This window comes from Ambystoma mexicanum, chromosome 11 (assembly GCF_040938575.1).
Source record: "Ambystoma mexicanum isolate Mex_15411 chromosome 11, UKY_AmexF1_1, whole genome shotgun sequence".
Taxonomy (NCBI): Eukaryota; Metazoa; Chordata; class Amphibia; order Caudata; family Ambystomatidae; genus Ambystoma; species Ambystoma mexicanum.
In genome coordinates this window covers 741781613-741799139 of record NC_090934.1, presented here as the reverse complement: position 1 = coordinate 741799139, position 17527 = coordinate 741781613, and the positions used below count along the sequence as shown (strand labels likewise).

At 49.5% G+C, this 17527-nt stretch overlaps 1 protein-coding gene across 3 annotated transcripts in view; it reads left to right on the top strand.

Annotated features, from left to right (window-relative positions):
* USP47 (ubiquitin specific peptidase 47) overlaps positions 1-17527 on the top strand; it is a 2970466-nt gene that overhangs the window by 290477 nt on the left and 2662462 nt on the right. For all 3 annotated transcript variants that reach the window (XM_069623643.1, XM_069623644.1, XM_069623642.1), the window contains one exon: positions 2545-2698. In XM_069623643.1, coding sequence (XP_069479744.1) covers positions 2545-2698 — 154 coding nt within the window. The remainder of the gene's footprint in view (positions 1-2544; positions 2699-17527) is intronic.

The window sequence follows — 17527 nt, the reverse complement described above, 5'->3', positions numbered from 1 at the left end:
TTGTGGGGTATGCAGGACATAAACTAAGTATACCTATCAACAGCTCATCTCAAGGTGGATAATATGGACTATCAGAGTGCTATAAATTGGCCGGAAAAGATCTTCCTCAACACCTCAGGGCTCATTCAACCAGGGGTATCGCAGCCTCGTCAGCCCTCCAAAGAGGAGTTCCAATTAAAGACATATGCGCGGCTGCCACATGGTCGTCTGCACATACTTTCACCAAATTCTACAGTCTAGATTCCTCCACTAGCCAGGAGCCTTAATTTGGGAAAGCTGTGTGGCACTCTGTGCATCTTTAAAAGGATCATTAGGTTTTACTCCCGCCTCCTATACATATTACTGCTTTGGGAGTCTATCAAAGATGAGGAATATGTGGGAGGACACGATCCATTTGAAGAACAAGTTACTTACCAACTGTAACGTTCTTTCGACTGGATGTTCCTCCCACGTATTCCGTATCGTCCATCCCATCCTTCCCCTCAGTAAAACTTCCCTTGTAGTTGCAGCCTACGCTCCTTCAAGGGTACTAACCATCTCATACTGGGCAAACACAGCACCTCAAAACAGAACTGAGCAACGGACGCTGTGCAAGACTATTTATACCTACGGTGACGTCTGCACTGATACAGAGGCCTTCTAGGTACACCGACTCGAGGGACGACGACGTGCAGCGCCATCTACTGTGGAAAAAAATATACGAGGCCAGCAAGCTGGAAGTGGATTTATCAAAGATGAGGAATACGTGGGAGGAACATCCAGTCAAAAGAACGTTACAGTTGGTAAGTAACTTGTTAATCTCCCACATCGATGAGAGAAATGCCCTCTGCACCAGCGTTCTGGTGACACACCTGGTTCCAATTGGGAAAAAATGTCTGTGAGCCCCACTAGCGAGAACGAACACAGCCAAATAACCTGTTATATAGCTAAACCATGTGTTTAGCTTACTGTAGCTTTCGCAAAGGGGAAATATACATTTGTTTATCGGACTTGTCCCACCCAATTGGGCAGTCCAGCACCGAAATGCTAGGCAAGTCTCCTCTGAACAAGAGTTCCAACAGCAACCCAAGACACCTGTTTTTTCGGCCTAGTCGGGCCTCATGAGTACGGTGAAACTGTGCCTCTCTAAGCACAGCGAGCAAGTGGTCCATGTCTGGATTACCCTGGGTAAGTTAGGGTGACACCCCAAGTTCCTAAAAATTGTAAAGGATCTGGTAGACCCTCTTCTGAGAACGAACACAGCCAAATAACCTATTCTTTGGGAAGGTGCCCACTCTGGAGAGGGTCTACAACCACATTTTAGCTCGGTGTACCTTTCACAGAAGCACAGTGGCTTATTTAGGGTGACACCCCATGTTGCTAAAAATGGGTGGACCCCTTGCTGACTTTGCCTTAGAGAGGCTCACCTTCATCTCACATAGGAGCCCTAACAAGGCCGAAACACATGTCTGGGGTTCCTGATGGTATTCTTGTTCGGAGGATATCTGCCTTGCATTTTGGTGCTGGCCTGCCTTTTTGGATTTGACCAGACTGATATGCAAATGCATATTTCTTCTCTGTGAAGGGTGCAGCGAGCTAAAACATGGTTGCAGACCCTCCCGAGTGGAAACAATTCCATAAAATAGGGTATTTGGCCTGTGTTCTTTCTCAGTAGAGGGGCTCCCACACTCGTTTTTAATTTGGTTTCAATTAAGGGCTCCAAACATGCTATGCCATGATTCAACCAGAAACAAATTTGACCACTATTCTCCCATCCTAAGATAGTTGCAATGGCTCGCCAATCTAGCCAGAATAATCATTAAGAATACCTGCATTACTTGCAAGGCAACGATTGTTGGTACAGCCCGGGGGGCACACTTCTCCAGGAGTCTGGCCACTGCAATGCCCAATATGAAACTAGTGAGCAGGGGAAAAGAGGCAACATACCTTCTTTCTATACCCATGCTTACTTGAACTCGAACCCAGTGTCCATCCAGACCACACCATGTCGTTTGCACTTCAGGAAGTAACTCAAGACCTCACTCTTCAGTTAATAACCAGATGCTGCTTGGGCTCCTTGCTTTCCCTGTCACATCCCACCTCCTGAATACCCTCGACCACATACCACCCCCTTACCTCATATATTGGTCTCAACAACCTATTATGTGTGCTGTTGCTTCTTAGCAAGGTTTGCGCTATATAAAACCCAATAACGAATCCAAAATTCAAATGTAGGATTTAAAAGCTTTGGGGTGTCTGACAGGGCAAGTATTGGGTATTAGCATCATTATCCGTCATTAACATGAGAAAATAAGAAGAGTAAGAGGTTGATCAACAATTGAAAAACACAAGCTGATCTCCATGCATATGCAAAGGTTTCGTTGCAATATAAAATGGCCATTTGTAAAACAGTACCCGTTGTTTGGTGCGCATGTACATGCATGTGGTGCAGTGTACTTTGATCGCCTTCATTTGGAATCCTATTAGTACTTTTTATTTTTGTCTGTATTTTGACGTATTGGTTGAAAGTCAAGATTTTTAAGGAATGATGTCCTCCTGTTTTAGGATGATTCGGGTGCAAATGACAGTGGTGGTCTTGGAGACGGCTCTCAAGAGCGATTTATAGGGCCTCTTCCAAGAGAAGGTTCTGTTGGTTGCGTCAGTGATTATACAACCCCAAACTATTCATATTCCTCCATCATAAGTAAATCTGACACAGGTAAATATTTCCATTTTATGTTATACTGTCCGTTTGGCTTTTTCGCTTAGTGAATATTTTTTTGCCAGTAGCATGCATGTAATTTATAGTTCATCAGCGGGGTAAGGTTTGGAAAGAGCATAATTACTGTAAAAGTTACATTATTTCATTTGGAGTTTAATGTTTTTTTGATGTGTTGCTGCTTTCTTGTATTATGGCGCTCCCCTTCCCAACCACTTGAAGAATTTGAGATACACCATCTCATCACCGTTTTGGCTTGAAACTGGAAACTTATCTGAAGTGTTACAATACCACCAGTTTGACCAACTTGATGGCAGGTTGGGGTGTTTTAGGGATTGGGTAAGCCACCCACTCTGTGATGCTGTCAACACTTCTTGGCCGAGGCAGTCCTCCATCGCCCCAGGCTGCCGTACAAGATCTGTGGCCGAGGGTTTTAGGTTGCCAGTTTTAGACCAGTGAAACAGGTGGTGGTCCCAAGAGCAGAGGTATAGTCCAACCCAATAAAATAAATCAGGGGTGGGGAGGTACAGGGGTGTAGGTGGGGCGGGTGTAGGCATCAGCAGCCAAAGTTAACCTTCAAATCATTTCAAAGCCATGGTACAAAGTTTGCAAACTGCATTGCTGAAACATCTGCACAAACTAGGCACACACAGGAGAACTGAACACACAGAATGACGCAAGCAGTAAACCGCTCCACAAATCAGTACCATACTGACTAATGCTGCTAATTAACCCATTTATATAAGGGCACACTAAATGCTTCAGCGTGCGGTTGTTGAGTTGGGAAGCTAGGATGGCATTTGTTAAAGTTTAAAGTAAATAGTGCAGAGAGAGGATGGGAGGGAGGGTGCAATTCTCAAGCCAATCCACGAAGGCAAAGTGAAGTCAGGTCAAGAAAAGGAAAGTGTCAGATTTCTGAAACTATAGCTGGATGGTGTCTGTGACTAAAGTGTAGGAAAGTTTGAAAAACCTGTGGTACAGAGATCAGACTGGTAGCTATGAGTCTTCACAATTAATGGAACCTTCATTTTGAAGAGCTGGCTGGGATCTATAGCACAGGCACTAGTGGACAAGCACGTCCGCCATCAAACTGTAGAGGCTTGCTAAATATAGCTTACATCTATATGGAGGGCATTGGGGAATGTAAGTTCCTATGTCTGAGCAATGATTCACACTCTGCGCAAGACAGTGGATAAATACACCTTCCATGACGCCATCACTCTGCCCTTTGGGATAATCCAAGTAACCAGGGCAAGCAAGGACCATGAACAACAATGTGAAATGCACGTGAGCAATGACAGTACATTGGACAACTTGAAAGAAGTGTGCTGCAACACTCCATTGAGAAATTGGCTGAACATGACACTTGATGGACAACTGTGAAACTTTCTTTAGTTTATTGGATTTACACTCTTTAGACTAGGTACCCCTTTATATATTGGCTTGCTCCTGATACTTTGCACTGTTTGCTTTAGATGTTTCCCATCTTAAGTTCCTTGTAACATGAAGGCCTTCCTCCAACCCATACCCAAGAAAAACGGTGTGGTTTCAAACTCTGCAAGCTTTAATCTATTGTAGACGCTCTTAGTTTGTGGAAAAGGGTGGAGTTGCTGGCATTAGAGCAAGGGTGTCCTTCAGGCTTCTCATCACACATAAATGTATTATGGGTCAAATGCCAACTTATTTGACGGAAGCCACCGTCATTAAAAATAATACCAGGGCACTAAGATCTGACAATGCCAATCTTCTTAAAGTTCCTCATAGTAACTCTAATAAGGCACGGCTTGGGGCCGTTGGCCTAGCGGCTCCCATGGCCTGGAATGCTCTTCCACCTATACTGAGAACCATAACCTCCACAGAACTCTTTAAGAAGCAATTGAAGACCCTGCTTTTCTCTTAAACATCCTCCCTCTTATCTGAACCCACATGCTTATGCAAAGAAGCTACCTGATCCTTTAAGTATTTTTGTGATGTTTTGTTTTGTCTGTTAGTCAGCGCCTGTCCGCCCTCGGGTACCTGGTGTGCGTTATAAATATTAAACATAAACATTGTGTCCTTATTTGGGGAACTATGCAATTGTGGGTAACTTCTCCAGCCCCCCTCTCCATTCCCCCAAAGGCGCCTTTTGTTGACCACCTTTGTTTTCTCTCTTCCTTCTGACTCCTGAAAACTCCTCGCCAGAAAAGCCACTTTTCGTTTTATAATCCTTTGCAGTACTCTTCACTTTTACCCTTGAAATAAACCTTTTTGAGAATCTTGTAGCTTGCTGTGCTTTATTTCCCCCTACTCAAGACACAGAGGACTTGCCATCTTACGAGAAAGGCAGTAGGGAAAGTCATGCATTGAAAAGAAATGGCCCTGAAGAACAATTATGCTTTTCTGATATTCTTTTCTGTCAGTTTAATTCCCTAGAATATTTTTAGAATTGCCAAGGGTTGGCACGTTTGCATACTAACTGGTGATTGAAGGTAAGACTTTCTCTGGACGGGAAAAGGACATTATAGTTACTTAAGGTAAGTCATTTTAAAAGGAGTGCTGCTGATATGGTCAAATTGTAACACTGTGTGTGGCACAAGTGTAGTGTTTCTTCGAACTCCTGACCCAATTTGGTCACATACGTCAACCCTTCCATCTTTCCTGGGTATTGGATGCCATGTTATTCAGATGGTGGAAACTAGAGATGGGCTTGTCCACCCACTGAAGAGTAAAATTCATAAGTCTGATAAGTCATAAGTCTGAAATTCAGTGTAGACAATGTCTTTGTGTAATACATCTTTTGGCACCAAATTCTAACACATATATTAAACATATATGGGGGGGGGGTGCTCGTGAGACAGAGCGAGATGGCCACGGGCTGCTGAGGCTCTGGTGAAGCTGGAAAACCACTGATGATTCTCTCCTACTAACAGATTTTGATAGCCAAACCGACCGATGCATTGGGAAGCAGAAACATAGCGGTGACGGGTGCTGGGAAAAACGAGTCCAAATGTCGTATATGGAATGGCTGACTCTGCACGGATATGGCGCCTAAAACTGTATTCCCACCACCAGAGATGAGACTGGGTCGCCCCGCGAGTGCCCATGAAAGACCACTGACAATGCTGCTGAAATAACGTCTGCCAGCCCGTGGTCAAAATTCACTGCCGACACCATAGACAAAACGGAACCTGCCCGCCCGTGCTCATAACTTATATTTGACAGCATGGACGGGAGGAGACCTGCTTACACTGTGACAGTCAAGACGCCGCAGGTAACCGCTGAGCTACGCTCGGATGGAAGGGCACCAATGGCCATGTGAGGCTGCAGAGTCCTGCAGAGCCAGAGACCTGGAGGGGCACAGAGTCCCGGAACGGACCACCACCACCACCGACCTCGAGCTGCAAAGTACCCGGGGGCTGAGAAGCGCTGCCCGGGATCATGAGTAGCGTGACCAGACCTACCTGCTAAACGGTGCAGCTGATATGCTGGCAGAGACACCATCGAGGGATACAGTGCCAAGTAAGAGCAGGCGGCCGGCATGTGTAGCAACATAAATTATAACTAAGAGGACCACACAGCTGTATGGGCTGCTACACCACCGATCACGCCTGAGGCTGCAACCGTGCCTGCAGAGCCATATACTGTATACACAATCCAAGCCCAGAGCTATTAACCATTTATGTGAGGATTTTGGGGTGACGTACCCATAGACCAGAAGACAAGGAGTGCTCCCACTTGAACACAACCACCGAATAGCCTCCATGTAGCTGATATGAGGTGAAGAGGGCGACACCCGGATACCAGCACCAGGGTCTGCTGGGGCCGTTACACAGAACATTGGGATGCAGCAGCCAGAGCGGGCAAGCAACCCCACACCCACGTTCACAGCTCAGCGCCTCTCCGGGCAGTAAGAGAAGGTGGAGCAGGCCGAACAGGTGCAAGGAAGGGGATATTCTACGGGCATTCACACTGCCTCGTATTCTTGAAAGGCGCGGTGAGCTCGACCACACTGGATGGAAGACTCTGGTGACATGTGGGGGCACCCAGTGGGAAGACAACGCTGACGACATAGCCAGGCCCCCATAGAGGGAGGGGGGGCATAGTGAGACATGCCATCAGCCCACACACACACAGCAGCGGATGCACCAAGAACTGCTCCCAAGATAGCCAGCCGCACGCCAGCCAACAGCCACTTCCGCACGCGCACTAACATTGCGCTATCTGGCCCCCACCACCCCAAATGGAGGAGAGCAGATGACGAGTGTGTTCCCCCCCCCCCCCCACCACAGCGTAAGATCAAGCCTGAGCTAGAACAGGATTGCTAGGGGTGGACCCTGGGAGGACTGTATACATATGTGGCTTCAGGGTTATGCTACCGACGCATCCCGGCACAGCCTGAAACAGTGCACCCACACCATTGTGCCACACCGGTGATTCCGCCCTAACGCCGCTTCACATGCCGCAAAACAAACACGGATATCCCAGCACAACTCCAAGCCATACTGGCAAAGATGAAAATAATTGGCCAACGGACTAAAGAGACTAATACAACAGTCCAAGACATTAAACAGGACCTTCAGGATGTCCAGACAAGACTCAACGCTCAGGCTGAAAGGACCACAGACCATGAACAACGCATCAGCTTCTTGGAAGATAACCACGAGACCACGGCAACAGAGCTAGACAGTGTCTTTCGGGAAGTGCAGCATCTGGGCGTCAAACTGGAGGGTTAGAAAAATAGATAAAGACGCAATAATCTTCGATTGGTCGGCTTACCAGGGAACGCAGAGGGCCCAGACCTCGAAGCTTTTATGTACCATTTTCTACAAGATGTGCTCCACATTGACAACCCTCGAGAATATTTAATCAAAAGAATTCGAGCGCAGATCCCCAAGCCAGCTCCAGGTGAGCGACCCAGAGGGAAAACACTCAGACTACTGAACTTCCAGCACTAAATGGCCATCCTGAAGGCGTACAGAACAGCGAGCTAAATAAAGATCAGGGACGCCTCGGTATGCCTTTTCAATGAATACTCGGCGGAAGTCTCACGCCGCCGGAAAGGCTTCAATCCTATCTTTGAAGCACTTAAAGGTAAAGAACTCAGACACTACCTGCGGTCTGGTGTATTCAACTGGACCACCAATGGCACTCGTTTGAGGACCCCAGAAGATGCCTGGCACTTTTTGCAAAGACAGACCTTGGTTCCGACGGACTTCCCCCAGGGTGACATGCAGAGACCTCGAGCATCATTGCTGCCTGGGCCGGCTCAGGAGTTCTCTCAGACCCTGGGCAGAAACCGACGAGCAGGGAAAGGCCTTCGAGGACCAGACCGCTCAATGAAAGAAACCTGAGAAAGATCCCTCTGCCTGCAAATGAGTAGCGATTTGAATAAAGTACATCTTAGAAACTAACAGGAGGGAGTGGGAATTCTGATGGGGAGGGGGTGACCAGAGTGGGTAATGAGCCAGCCACCGACGACATGCATCTTCTGGCCCCCAATTGAGCCGACAACTATCTATGGAGAGAGACCCCGACAAACGGGTACGTCCAGACCTCCAGCATCCGGAGCCACATTAGCTCCACCTAGACTTGGACACTGAAAATTAACCCTAAGATAACACTAGAGTTCGTCCAACCGCTATCACCGCGTACAGTGTATCCCTGTAGAGACACCCTAGTAAAGATGAGGATCCAGGTCACCCCACGTCCTGAGCAATACGTGTTCCCTGATCGCTATGAGGACGTGTGTCTCCAGGCAGAGGATAAGGTTTACATGGGGAAAGGGTGCGGCTCCAGCAGCCTCCACCCATTGGAGCCATACAGGGGCTTTATTGCCATGTATTGGGAAAGACCTGATCAATCCCAATGTTCCTGGGGAACGTATACCCCCTATTGGTTGTGTGGTATGGTTCTATCTGTTATTAGTTATAACTGGTATTAAAGGGAGGGGAACCTACAAGGTGGAAACCATGTGTTCTAATATTAGAGATGGAAAACCAAAGGGCACAAACTTGCAAATATGATTCTATCTGTACGATAAATGGCTACACTCACACTATTTATGTCCAAGGGCTGGGGCATCCTATAAAAAGCAGACTGTTCTTGAATTACATGTGAGAACTCCAGGGGAATGTGGTATACCTGCTAGAGACTCACTTAAATGATATTGAGTCCAGGAAACCTGAACGCGGATGGCTGGGCATTGCGGCTCAGACCATGTGCCAGGGCAGGCGAGGGGAGTCCATTTTGGTCAACAAGCGGGGTCCCCCTCCAAGTCAGGGACACAATCATAGACAAAGAGGGTAGATATATTGCTATCAGGGGACTGATCCACCATCATCTGATCACCTTTCTGAACATATATGCCCCCACAATGTATATATGCCCCCACAGCTGGTAAGATAGCTCAACCGGTTGAGCGCTCGCTGCTGCGATCTGCGTATGATCTGCAGGTCGCAGGTTCGAATCCCGGCAAGGTCAACTCTGCCTTTCATCCTTCCGAGGTCGATAAATGAGTACCAATTTCGGTTGGGTGATATTGTATGTAAATATGTGCTCTATGCAGCGCTTTGGATTAAGGCACTCTATAAATAACACATCATCATGATCATAACCCATCGTTTTTTACCCATACCTTAATCGCATGTGCTCCACTCCTGGGGAATCTGACATTTGTGGGAGGCGACCTTAATGTTGCTATTGACCCCACGCTAGGTCACCTAAGCACCAGCGCGGCTCACCCAATAAAATGAAGGAAACAGACCACCTTGATTACACACCTAGCTGACCTGGGTCTGAAAGATGTCTGGAGACATATCCATGGATCACGCAGAGATTACACATACTACTGTCGCCTAAGCGATTCCAGAATTGATTACTGGGCCATCTCGCATAATGCCATACACACAGAGCATAACTGAAATTCTGCCTATCATCATCTCGGACCATGCTCCGGTGCAGCTCCAGGTGACACTGCCAGACACGCCCTGTACACTCATACCATGGCGTCTGAACATGAGGGCGCTGACATACCCAGACTTTGTGGATCACCTTCGGGCGGATATGTGTGAGTTCTGGCACAACATAAACCAATCATATGATACACATGCATGCTGGGACGCGTTTAAAGTCTTTGATGCCCTCAACAGTGCTCTGGGCACCTTTGGCAACGTGAGCAAGCAATTTAAAAAGATCGCTGGATTCTGTAAAAAAATGTTTTTATTTTTGGCTCAAAATTGTTTTATTACAGCGCTTGTCATCGCGCTAGCGGGCTTTGACTTATTTTGTCCAATGGATCCTTTAATCTGTCCTTACTGCTGCTGCTACACGTTGCTGCTCTTTTTTTGCCGAATTTGCAGCACTTCCAAGATGGCAGCCGGCGTTCCATTGTGTGTGGTATGCCTCTCCTGCATACTCCTGCCCTGCTATTGGCCACTGTTCTCTACACCTGGACCAATTGGATCCCGGCAGGCTTTAGCCGGCCTTCTCACTAAGGCACTGTCCACCATGGTATGCCGCAATGCCGCTTTGTGTTCGCCCCTCCACCCCTTGCCCCCTGTGAGTGTCTGCCAGCCCACCACTCTTTGCCCCCGTGAGTGTTTGCAGCCCCACCCCTTGCCCCTGTGAGTCTTTGACCCCCCTGCTTGCCTTTTTTGCCCTTTGCCCGCCCTTCACCTCCCTCTTCCTACCCTCCCCTGCCCTCCTTCCTTCCCTCCTGTCAAATTCTGGCACTACCGCAATTGCCGCCAGGCATAGTAATCATAGCCGCCTATCTATTGCAGCCACCTGCCCTCCTGTCCCTCCCCTTGTCCTGTGAAAGATCGGAGCTACCCCAATTGCCGTCAGGTATAGTAATCGTAGCCACCTGTCTTTTGCAGCCGCCTGCCCTCCCCACCTTCCTGTCCCTCCTCTTGTCCTGTGAAAGTTCGGCACTACCTCAATTGCCTTTAGGCATAGTAATAGTAGCAGCCTGCCTTTTACAGCCATCTTGTCCTCCCTGCACCTCCCCCACCTTTTTCTTTTATCTTAGCACTTACTCTTATCATTTGTCCCTCGACCTATGATAACAGCTCGTTTGTCTCCCCCTTACCTCTTTGTCTTTTCCTCCCACTCCCTCCCCAGCACTACCTTCAATAGTCGTTGACCTTTTTAGATAGTCACTTCTCTTCCTCTGCTTACCCGTTTCTCTCCACTCACCTCCCCTCCTCCCCCTCTTGTCATTCATGCACTGCAACAATTGTCAGGCATAGTAATGTTACTGCTAGTCTTGTCTCCTTTTTTCCCCCTTCCTCTCCTCTCCCTTATTGTTCCATGCACTTGTACTATCTTATATGATGAGTTATTTTCACATTCTGATTTGTTTCAAGGACCTGTAAGAATGTAATTATATTCTCCCATGTTCCCTCCCTCCTTGAAGCGCTTTGAAACATATTGTGTATAGGCTCTATACAAATAAACAATCCATTTGTGAGAGGCCAATGCATATCAAGATGGTCACACAAATAAAAACAATGGAAAGAAAAAGAAGCACAACTCACCAGATAACTCATTACATTGGAGAAGAGGCATAACCAAAAGCCTGACGCACATGCTCACTCTCCGATCCAAAATCATGCAAATAGCAACTACCAGAGTTCAGAAATCCTTTCCAGGGAGGTCCTAGAAATATTACCTCGAGAGTGATAGGCCACTACGACTAATGGCGTTAGCGTTAAGACAACGACAAGCCACCCAGATAATTGTCTATCAGGGATAAGAACGGAAACCCCCTGTTGGGAGACGGAGACATTAATGCCTGTTTCGCCGGATATTACACCGACCTATACGTCATTCTGGAGTATATCCCGCTACAAAATGTGCAACAATTCCTGAGCTCCATTCCCCTTCCTCGACTGACCGAAGCTCAAAAAAACATGCTATGCGACCCAATAACAGCTGCAGATGTAGAAAGAGCAATCCACTCCCTATCACCGGGGAAAGCCGCGGCCCCAAATGGAATCCCTATGGACTTCTACCACTCCTTGGCCGACGACATGGCCCCCAGACGAGAGGTCATCACAGGGGCATCTCTGAAAGGCCAACTTCCAAAATCGATGTTGGCAGCAAATATTTTGGTTTTTCATAAGAAAGGTTTCCCCATCGATGAATGCAGATCATTTCGGCCAATTTCACTAATTAATACATTATGATGCCAAAATTCTAGCGAAATATCTAGCGCAAAAGATCGAGGGGGTCCTTCTGCATCTGGTACACAAGGACCAGACTGGATTTATCACCAGGCGACACTCGAACGATAATGTTCGTAGATTGCTGCATGTCATTGAGAGTGATCCAGACCCGGAAGACGTTGCAATGCTGGCCATCGACGCTGAGAAGGCCTTTGACAAAGTCCAATGGGATTTTATGTTCCTAACCCTCGCAGACTATGGCTTCCCTCCATCTTTGATAAGCCTGATTCGACTACTATATACTGACCCAACGGTGACCACTAATGGCACGACATCTGCACCATTTAGCCTCCACTCGGGCACACAACAGGGCTGCCCGATCTCCCTGCTACTCGATGCCCTGTCCATTGAACCGGTAGCCATCAAACTATGTATGGATCCACACTGCAGAGGCCTACTGCGGGGACAGGAAGAGCAGCGAGTCTCTCTATACGCCTGTTATGCAGAAACCTGTGCAGTTCCCTCTGGGACCACTGCAAAAGATTTAAGACTACAGGTGTTTGGCAGTAAACCCACTTGGTAGCCGTCTGCACCACACAGATTCACTTGGTAGCTGTGGCTGAGCAGTCAGACTTCCCTCAAGAAGAGTTAGGCAGTATACAGAGTATTCACAATAGGTCAAGAGAACACAATAGAACAAGTAAACACTGACCAGGGCTTGGTGTAAAAGAGATATAATTATTTATTTAAAACCACATCTAGAAAAACACACAGGCATTAATAGTAAGCAATTCAAAAACACGGTCACTAAAAGATATACACTCCCTTAAAAGAATATTAGACAAGTCTTCAGTAAAGCCCCACTTAATTTCAGACAGCGCTTAACGTAGATGGCACTCTAATAATTTGTTTTTAAAAGGGAGAGAAAAGCAGAGAATAAACTGAAACAGATCCCAACACTTTTTCACAAACACAACAAGAGAGGAAGGCAAAGTAACACCGTGAGTTTAGAGTCAGTAGACCGGATCCGCTTTAAGAGGATCAAAACGAAATGTGTCCAAGGTCACACGGGTGCAGTGCACAAAAGTCTTGCAACGGTTCAAAAAGGAGTTGGACCAAAGAAAGGGACCAGTTAGAGGTCAAGGCGGCCAGCCCAGTCCAGAAGGTTAAGGAGTTATTATTACCTTGTAGCAATCTTTAGAAAGGGAGGCCTGGCGGACACGGTACCTTAAAGTGGTGAGAAAGCTCCAGCGGGGGCAGTTGTTCCTGGCAGCGGGTGCAAGTCGGTGCTTCGTCCGGGGGAAGAGAAGATCTCGTCGTGGAGGAAGACAGGAGTCCGTTGCACTGCCAGGAAAGAAACCAGCTGCGGAGTTTCTCGGGTACAAGGAGCGGTCCGTTGATTCGCGGTTCAGTGGGAAGTGGCTATCCGGCTGCTGGGGTGCTTGGCACGGGCAGTTCGACCACAAACCGGTCTGGGTTGCGAAGAAGGAAGGTAAAACTGGTTGTGCCCACCAGTCAGGGGAAGAAGCCTCTCCAGCCGGGAGATCTTCTGTCGTCGGGGAAGTGGTGAGTCGGTTCCGCAGGGCTCCACCGGTGGTGTCGTCGTGGTAGGTCAGCTCAGCTTCTACCTCGTCGGATTCTCAGGTCCTGTGGCGATTTCTGAAGTTCTAGTCCCCAAAGCCCTGCTTTTATGCAGCATACCCCCATTCACTCAGCCTAGCTGTCAATCAAACATGCTAAGTGGTGAGCCGACCGGCTCACCACTTGGGCAAATCACACAAGAGTGCGACTCGAGTTACCAAGGTAACTCAGTCCAGGGTGCCTAACCCCCTCCCACACCCTCTGTGGTACCCAGACAGAGTGGCACCACTTTTGGAGGCTTCTGTGGAGAAGCCCGCCAAAAAGTGGAACAAAGGGCTGACTTGGGTTGGAGTCACAGAAGAGAACACAAACGCCATTTTAGAATCGAGTCTTGGCAAAAAATACCAACCGGTGAATTAATATTAATTAAACCGGCGGTATGTTCGAGGCTATGAGAATTAAATAATTAAAGTTGGTAGCCTCGAACAATGGGAAAATCCCATAGGAAAATATATGCGGTCGAATATAAAAAGTAGTTTCCACTGGCACTTGCCAAAACTCGATTAGGGGGGAAGGAGACGTGCCCCCTCGACCAACAGAGTCCGGGGGCAATCAAATTGCCCCGACCAGTACGTCCACAATATGATGGTTTGTACTGGTTTCTGTTAATAATTTGGGACTTGTAAAGCCAATGGTGACTTTACATGCCCTGGGAGACAGTAGTCAGTCCCAGGGTATGGAGTCTATCGTGGGGTGTCACTATGACACCCCGTGTTACTGCACGGAGGGTGCTGTCTAACACACATAGTAAAAACACATGAGACCCTATGGAGTAAAGGACCCCATAGCCCATAAAACACAAACAGTCAAAGGAACACCATAAATCATGTCCAAGAGTGGGAGAAAAAAGAGTCTTACTCTTGTTAGGAGAGAAAAAACAAACTCCAGAAATCCAGCAAAGCTGCTGGGGGACTCACTAGGTTAGGAAATTCAGCCTAAAGAGAATTCTCCCCAACAACGCCGGCCGAAGATCTTTTGCTTTACATCAGGTAGAGTCCGACCTCTGTCCCGCGTGGCCAGCAACCACTGCAGGAATATGGTCTGATGTTGGGATATCGGGTAAACTGGGCAAAGTCAGAGATACTACCCCTGTGCCAGGATATCCCGTAGGATGCGGGAGGGGTGGCATCCTCTTGCCTCCAATTGCATCACATCACGTATCTAGGAGTGAAAATTAGCGCACCCATAGGGAACCTAAAAGATCTCGACTACCCCCATATGGTTGAGCGCATGCAGACCGATCTACAGAGGTGGGACACACTGCCTCTATCCCTAGCAGGCAGGATAAACGCGGTTAAAATTAATTCTATGCCCAAGCTCATATACCTGGCAATGATGCTCCGATGCAGCCCGACCCCCACGCTCTACAAAGAGTTAGACAAGGCTGTATGCAGTTTCATATGGAGAGGGAAAAAAGCATGCTTCTCCAGCATGGGGTCTGGCATGGATTCACATGCTCATGAATATTCCCCGTCAGGCTGGGAATCCTCGGTAAAGAAAAAACCAGTATCAGTTTCGTTTCTGATCTGTCTTTTGTAGTAATAACCAATCACTGGTCTCTGCGTCATACTGACCACAGCCAATGACTGCCCTCTACTTAAGCACCGCCTCTGGCAGCCATCTTCAGATTTTTACCGCACGTTCATGTGTTGGGATCCTCGTGCTATTGCTCTCGAGCGTTAGTGCTATTTTTTTCACGATTTTTCTCAAAAACTTTGTTTTTTCGGTCAAAAGAGCCTCAAGCTCCACCGACTCTCCATCCGATCAACGGGGACCCGTGTCGGATTCGTCTGCGCCCCTCAAGGGTGAAGATCTCGTCGAGCTACGCTTTTGGAGGACTCCAGAAGTTTCTCAGGCCCGGTCATGGCCCAGGAGAAGGGAAGCTCGACGCCCGAAAAGCTGTTCAGGGTCTGCCCTGGATGCCAGCTGCAGAACGTCTTCAAGGAGGACGAACACTCTTTTTGCCTTTACTGCCTACATGAGGACAAGACGCACGTGGAGAAGGACTGTGCGTTTTGCGGCAACATGTCGGAGCGGACCATGAAGGACTGCCATCAACGTCTCGCAAACTGGCTGGAAGGGAAGAGCCCGTCCGGCGAGAAGAAGAGGAAGAAATCCGAGCGGTCTTCTAAGACCTTTGAGGACGCCCTGGCGACGGGGGTCCAACATAAGGCCAAGCACCGCGAGTCCGCTGGCACCGGGAGCGCCGAACGGTCGGGCTCTACGGGCGCCAGGCTGGGCGCACCCTCCCCGGCTACATCAACCACGAGCCAACGCTCTGGGTCGGGTAAGAGGAAGGCCGAGCACCCGGCGAGGCTCCTGGAGAGGCCCCGGTCGAGCTCGAAGGTGGAGGGGGAGCGAGGCACTGTTCCCCCCCCCCCCTCAAGGATAAGGCGGTGAGCGCACCTAAGGTGGTGAAGGCCTTAATCCATCCGGCCAAGCCCTCTATCGAAACTGTCGCGGTGGCCCTGGCTCAGCCTGTGGAGGCTACACCAGTGGTGGCGACCTCGGGGCTCAGAGTCTCCCTGCCACCTCGGAGGGAGTCCTCTTTTGTGCCCATCGATAGGACCCCCGTGAAATCCCCCGTGGGGAAGAAAACGGGGGGGCAGGGCGTTGTCGTAGATTCGTCCTCAACCTCGGAGGAGGAACTGGTCGAGGTCTTAAGCCACGGCCTCGGCGTGGAAGAAGACCGCCCGTCGGATTCCCCTCTGCCAGCGCCGCGAGACAGCTCGGCGGCCATTTTGTTGGCTATACAGTCCTTATGCTCAGAGATAAGGACGAGACTACCGTTGCCGACGGAACCTCTCCCGTTGGGGGATCTAGAACCGGGAACTTCTGGGTTTTCCCCTACCAAGAAAAGAAGGATCCACCCTCCTCCTCCTTTTCAGCCGTCGCGCCCCTTCCAGCCCTCCTCCCCGTCCACCCGAGGGGATGATACGGGGACTGACACGGCAGCGACGGGTACGGACGACGAGGTATACGACGAGGATGTACCGTCGTCGCCTCCCACCAGGGCTTCTCCGCCCGACGAGATTGGATCGTTCCACTCCATGATCACCAGGGCATCCGAGCTTTTCCAACTCTGCCCTGAGGAGAAGGAGGAAGGTTTCCTTTATCAGCGGCGCAAGGCCAAGAGGAAGACGGTCCTCTCAGTGCCCCTATTGGACGACATTTGGGATGAGGGCCTCACCCTCCTCAAGAACCCTTCCACGACGCCAGCTAGAAGAGACAGGTACGAGAAAAAGTACCGGGTCCCGGACACGGCCCCAATGTGCCTCTGGGCGCAGCCTACCCCGGACTCCGTCGTCTCCGCGGCGGCCAGGAAAAAAGCAGGGGGGGGGTGCGGCCTCCACATCGACTTCCCCACTGGACGGCGAGGGAAAGAAATTGGACGCTATGGGACGCAGAGTCATCTCATCTGCAGCGACGACGATTAAAGCTGCCAACGCCTTGGCTATCGTGGCCCGATACGACAGGGAGCTCTGGTACAAACTGGCTCCCCTGCTGGACTTCTTGCCGGACGACAAGAGGGCAGAGGCCCTGGAGATCCTGCAGGAAGGTGAGGTGGCTTCGGACCACGCCATTACCGTTGCGACGGACATCGCCGACACTGGGTTCCGCCAGTTGGGCAACGGCGTTTGCCTTAGGCGGCGTGGATGGCTCAAGGCTACGGACTTCCGTCAAGACGTTCAGACCAGAGTCCTGGACATGCCCTTCGATGGGAACAACCTGTTTGGGAAAACAGTGGACGATTCCCTTCAGGCCATTAAAGCGGACACCGAGACGGCCCGGGCCCTTGGAGTTCTGCAACAACGACGGACGCCCTTTCGGAGCAGCGGAGGCAAGGGCGCCTCCAAAGGTTCTGGCGGCGGTTTCTCCTCCTACCGTCAAGCGGCCCGCTTGTCGTCTCAGGAGGCCTACAGAGGACGAGGCAAGTCTGGCGGACCCCGCCGTCGTCGCCAAGGAGGTCAAGGCGGCAAAGCCTCGTCGAAGCAGGATTGAACCGGCCGTGGGGTCGGGCCCCCACCGAAGCACCCCGGCT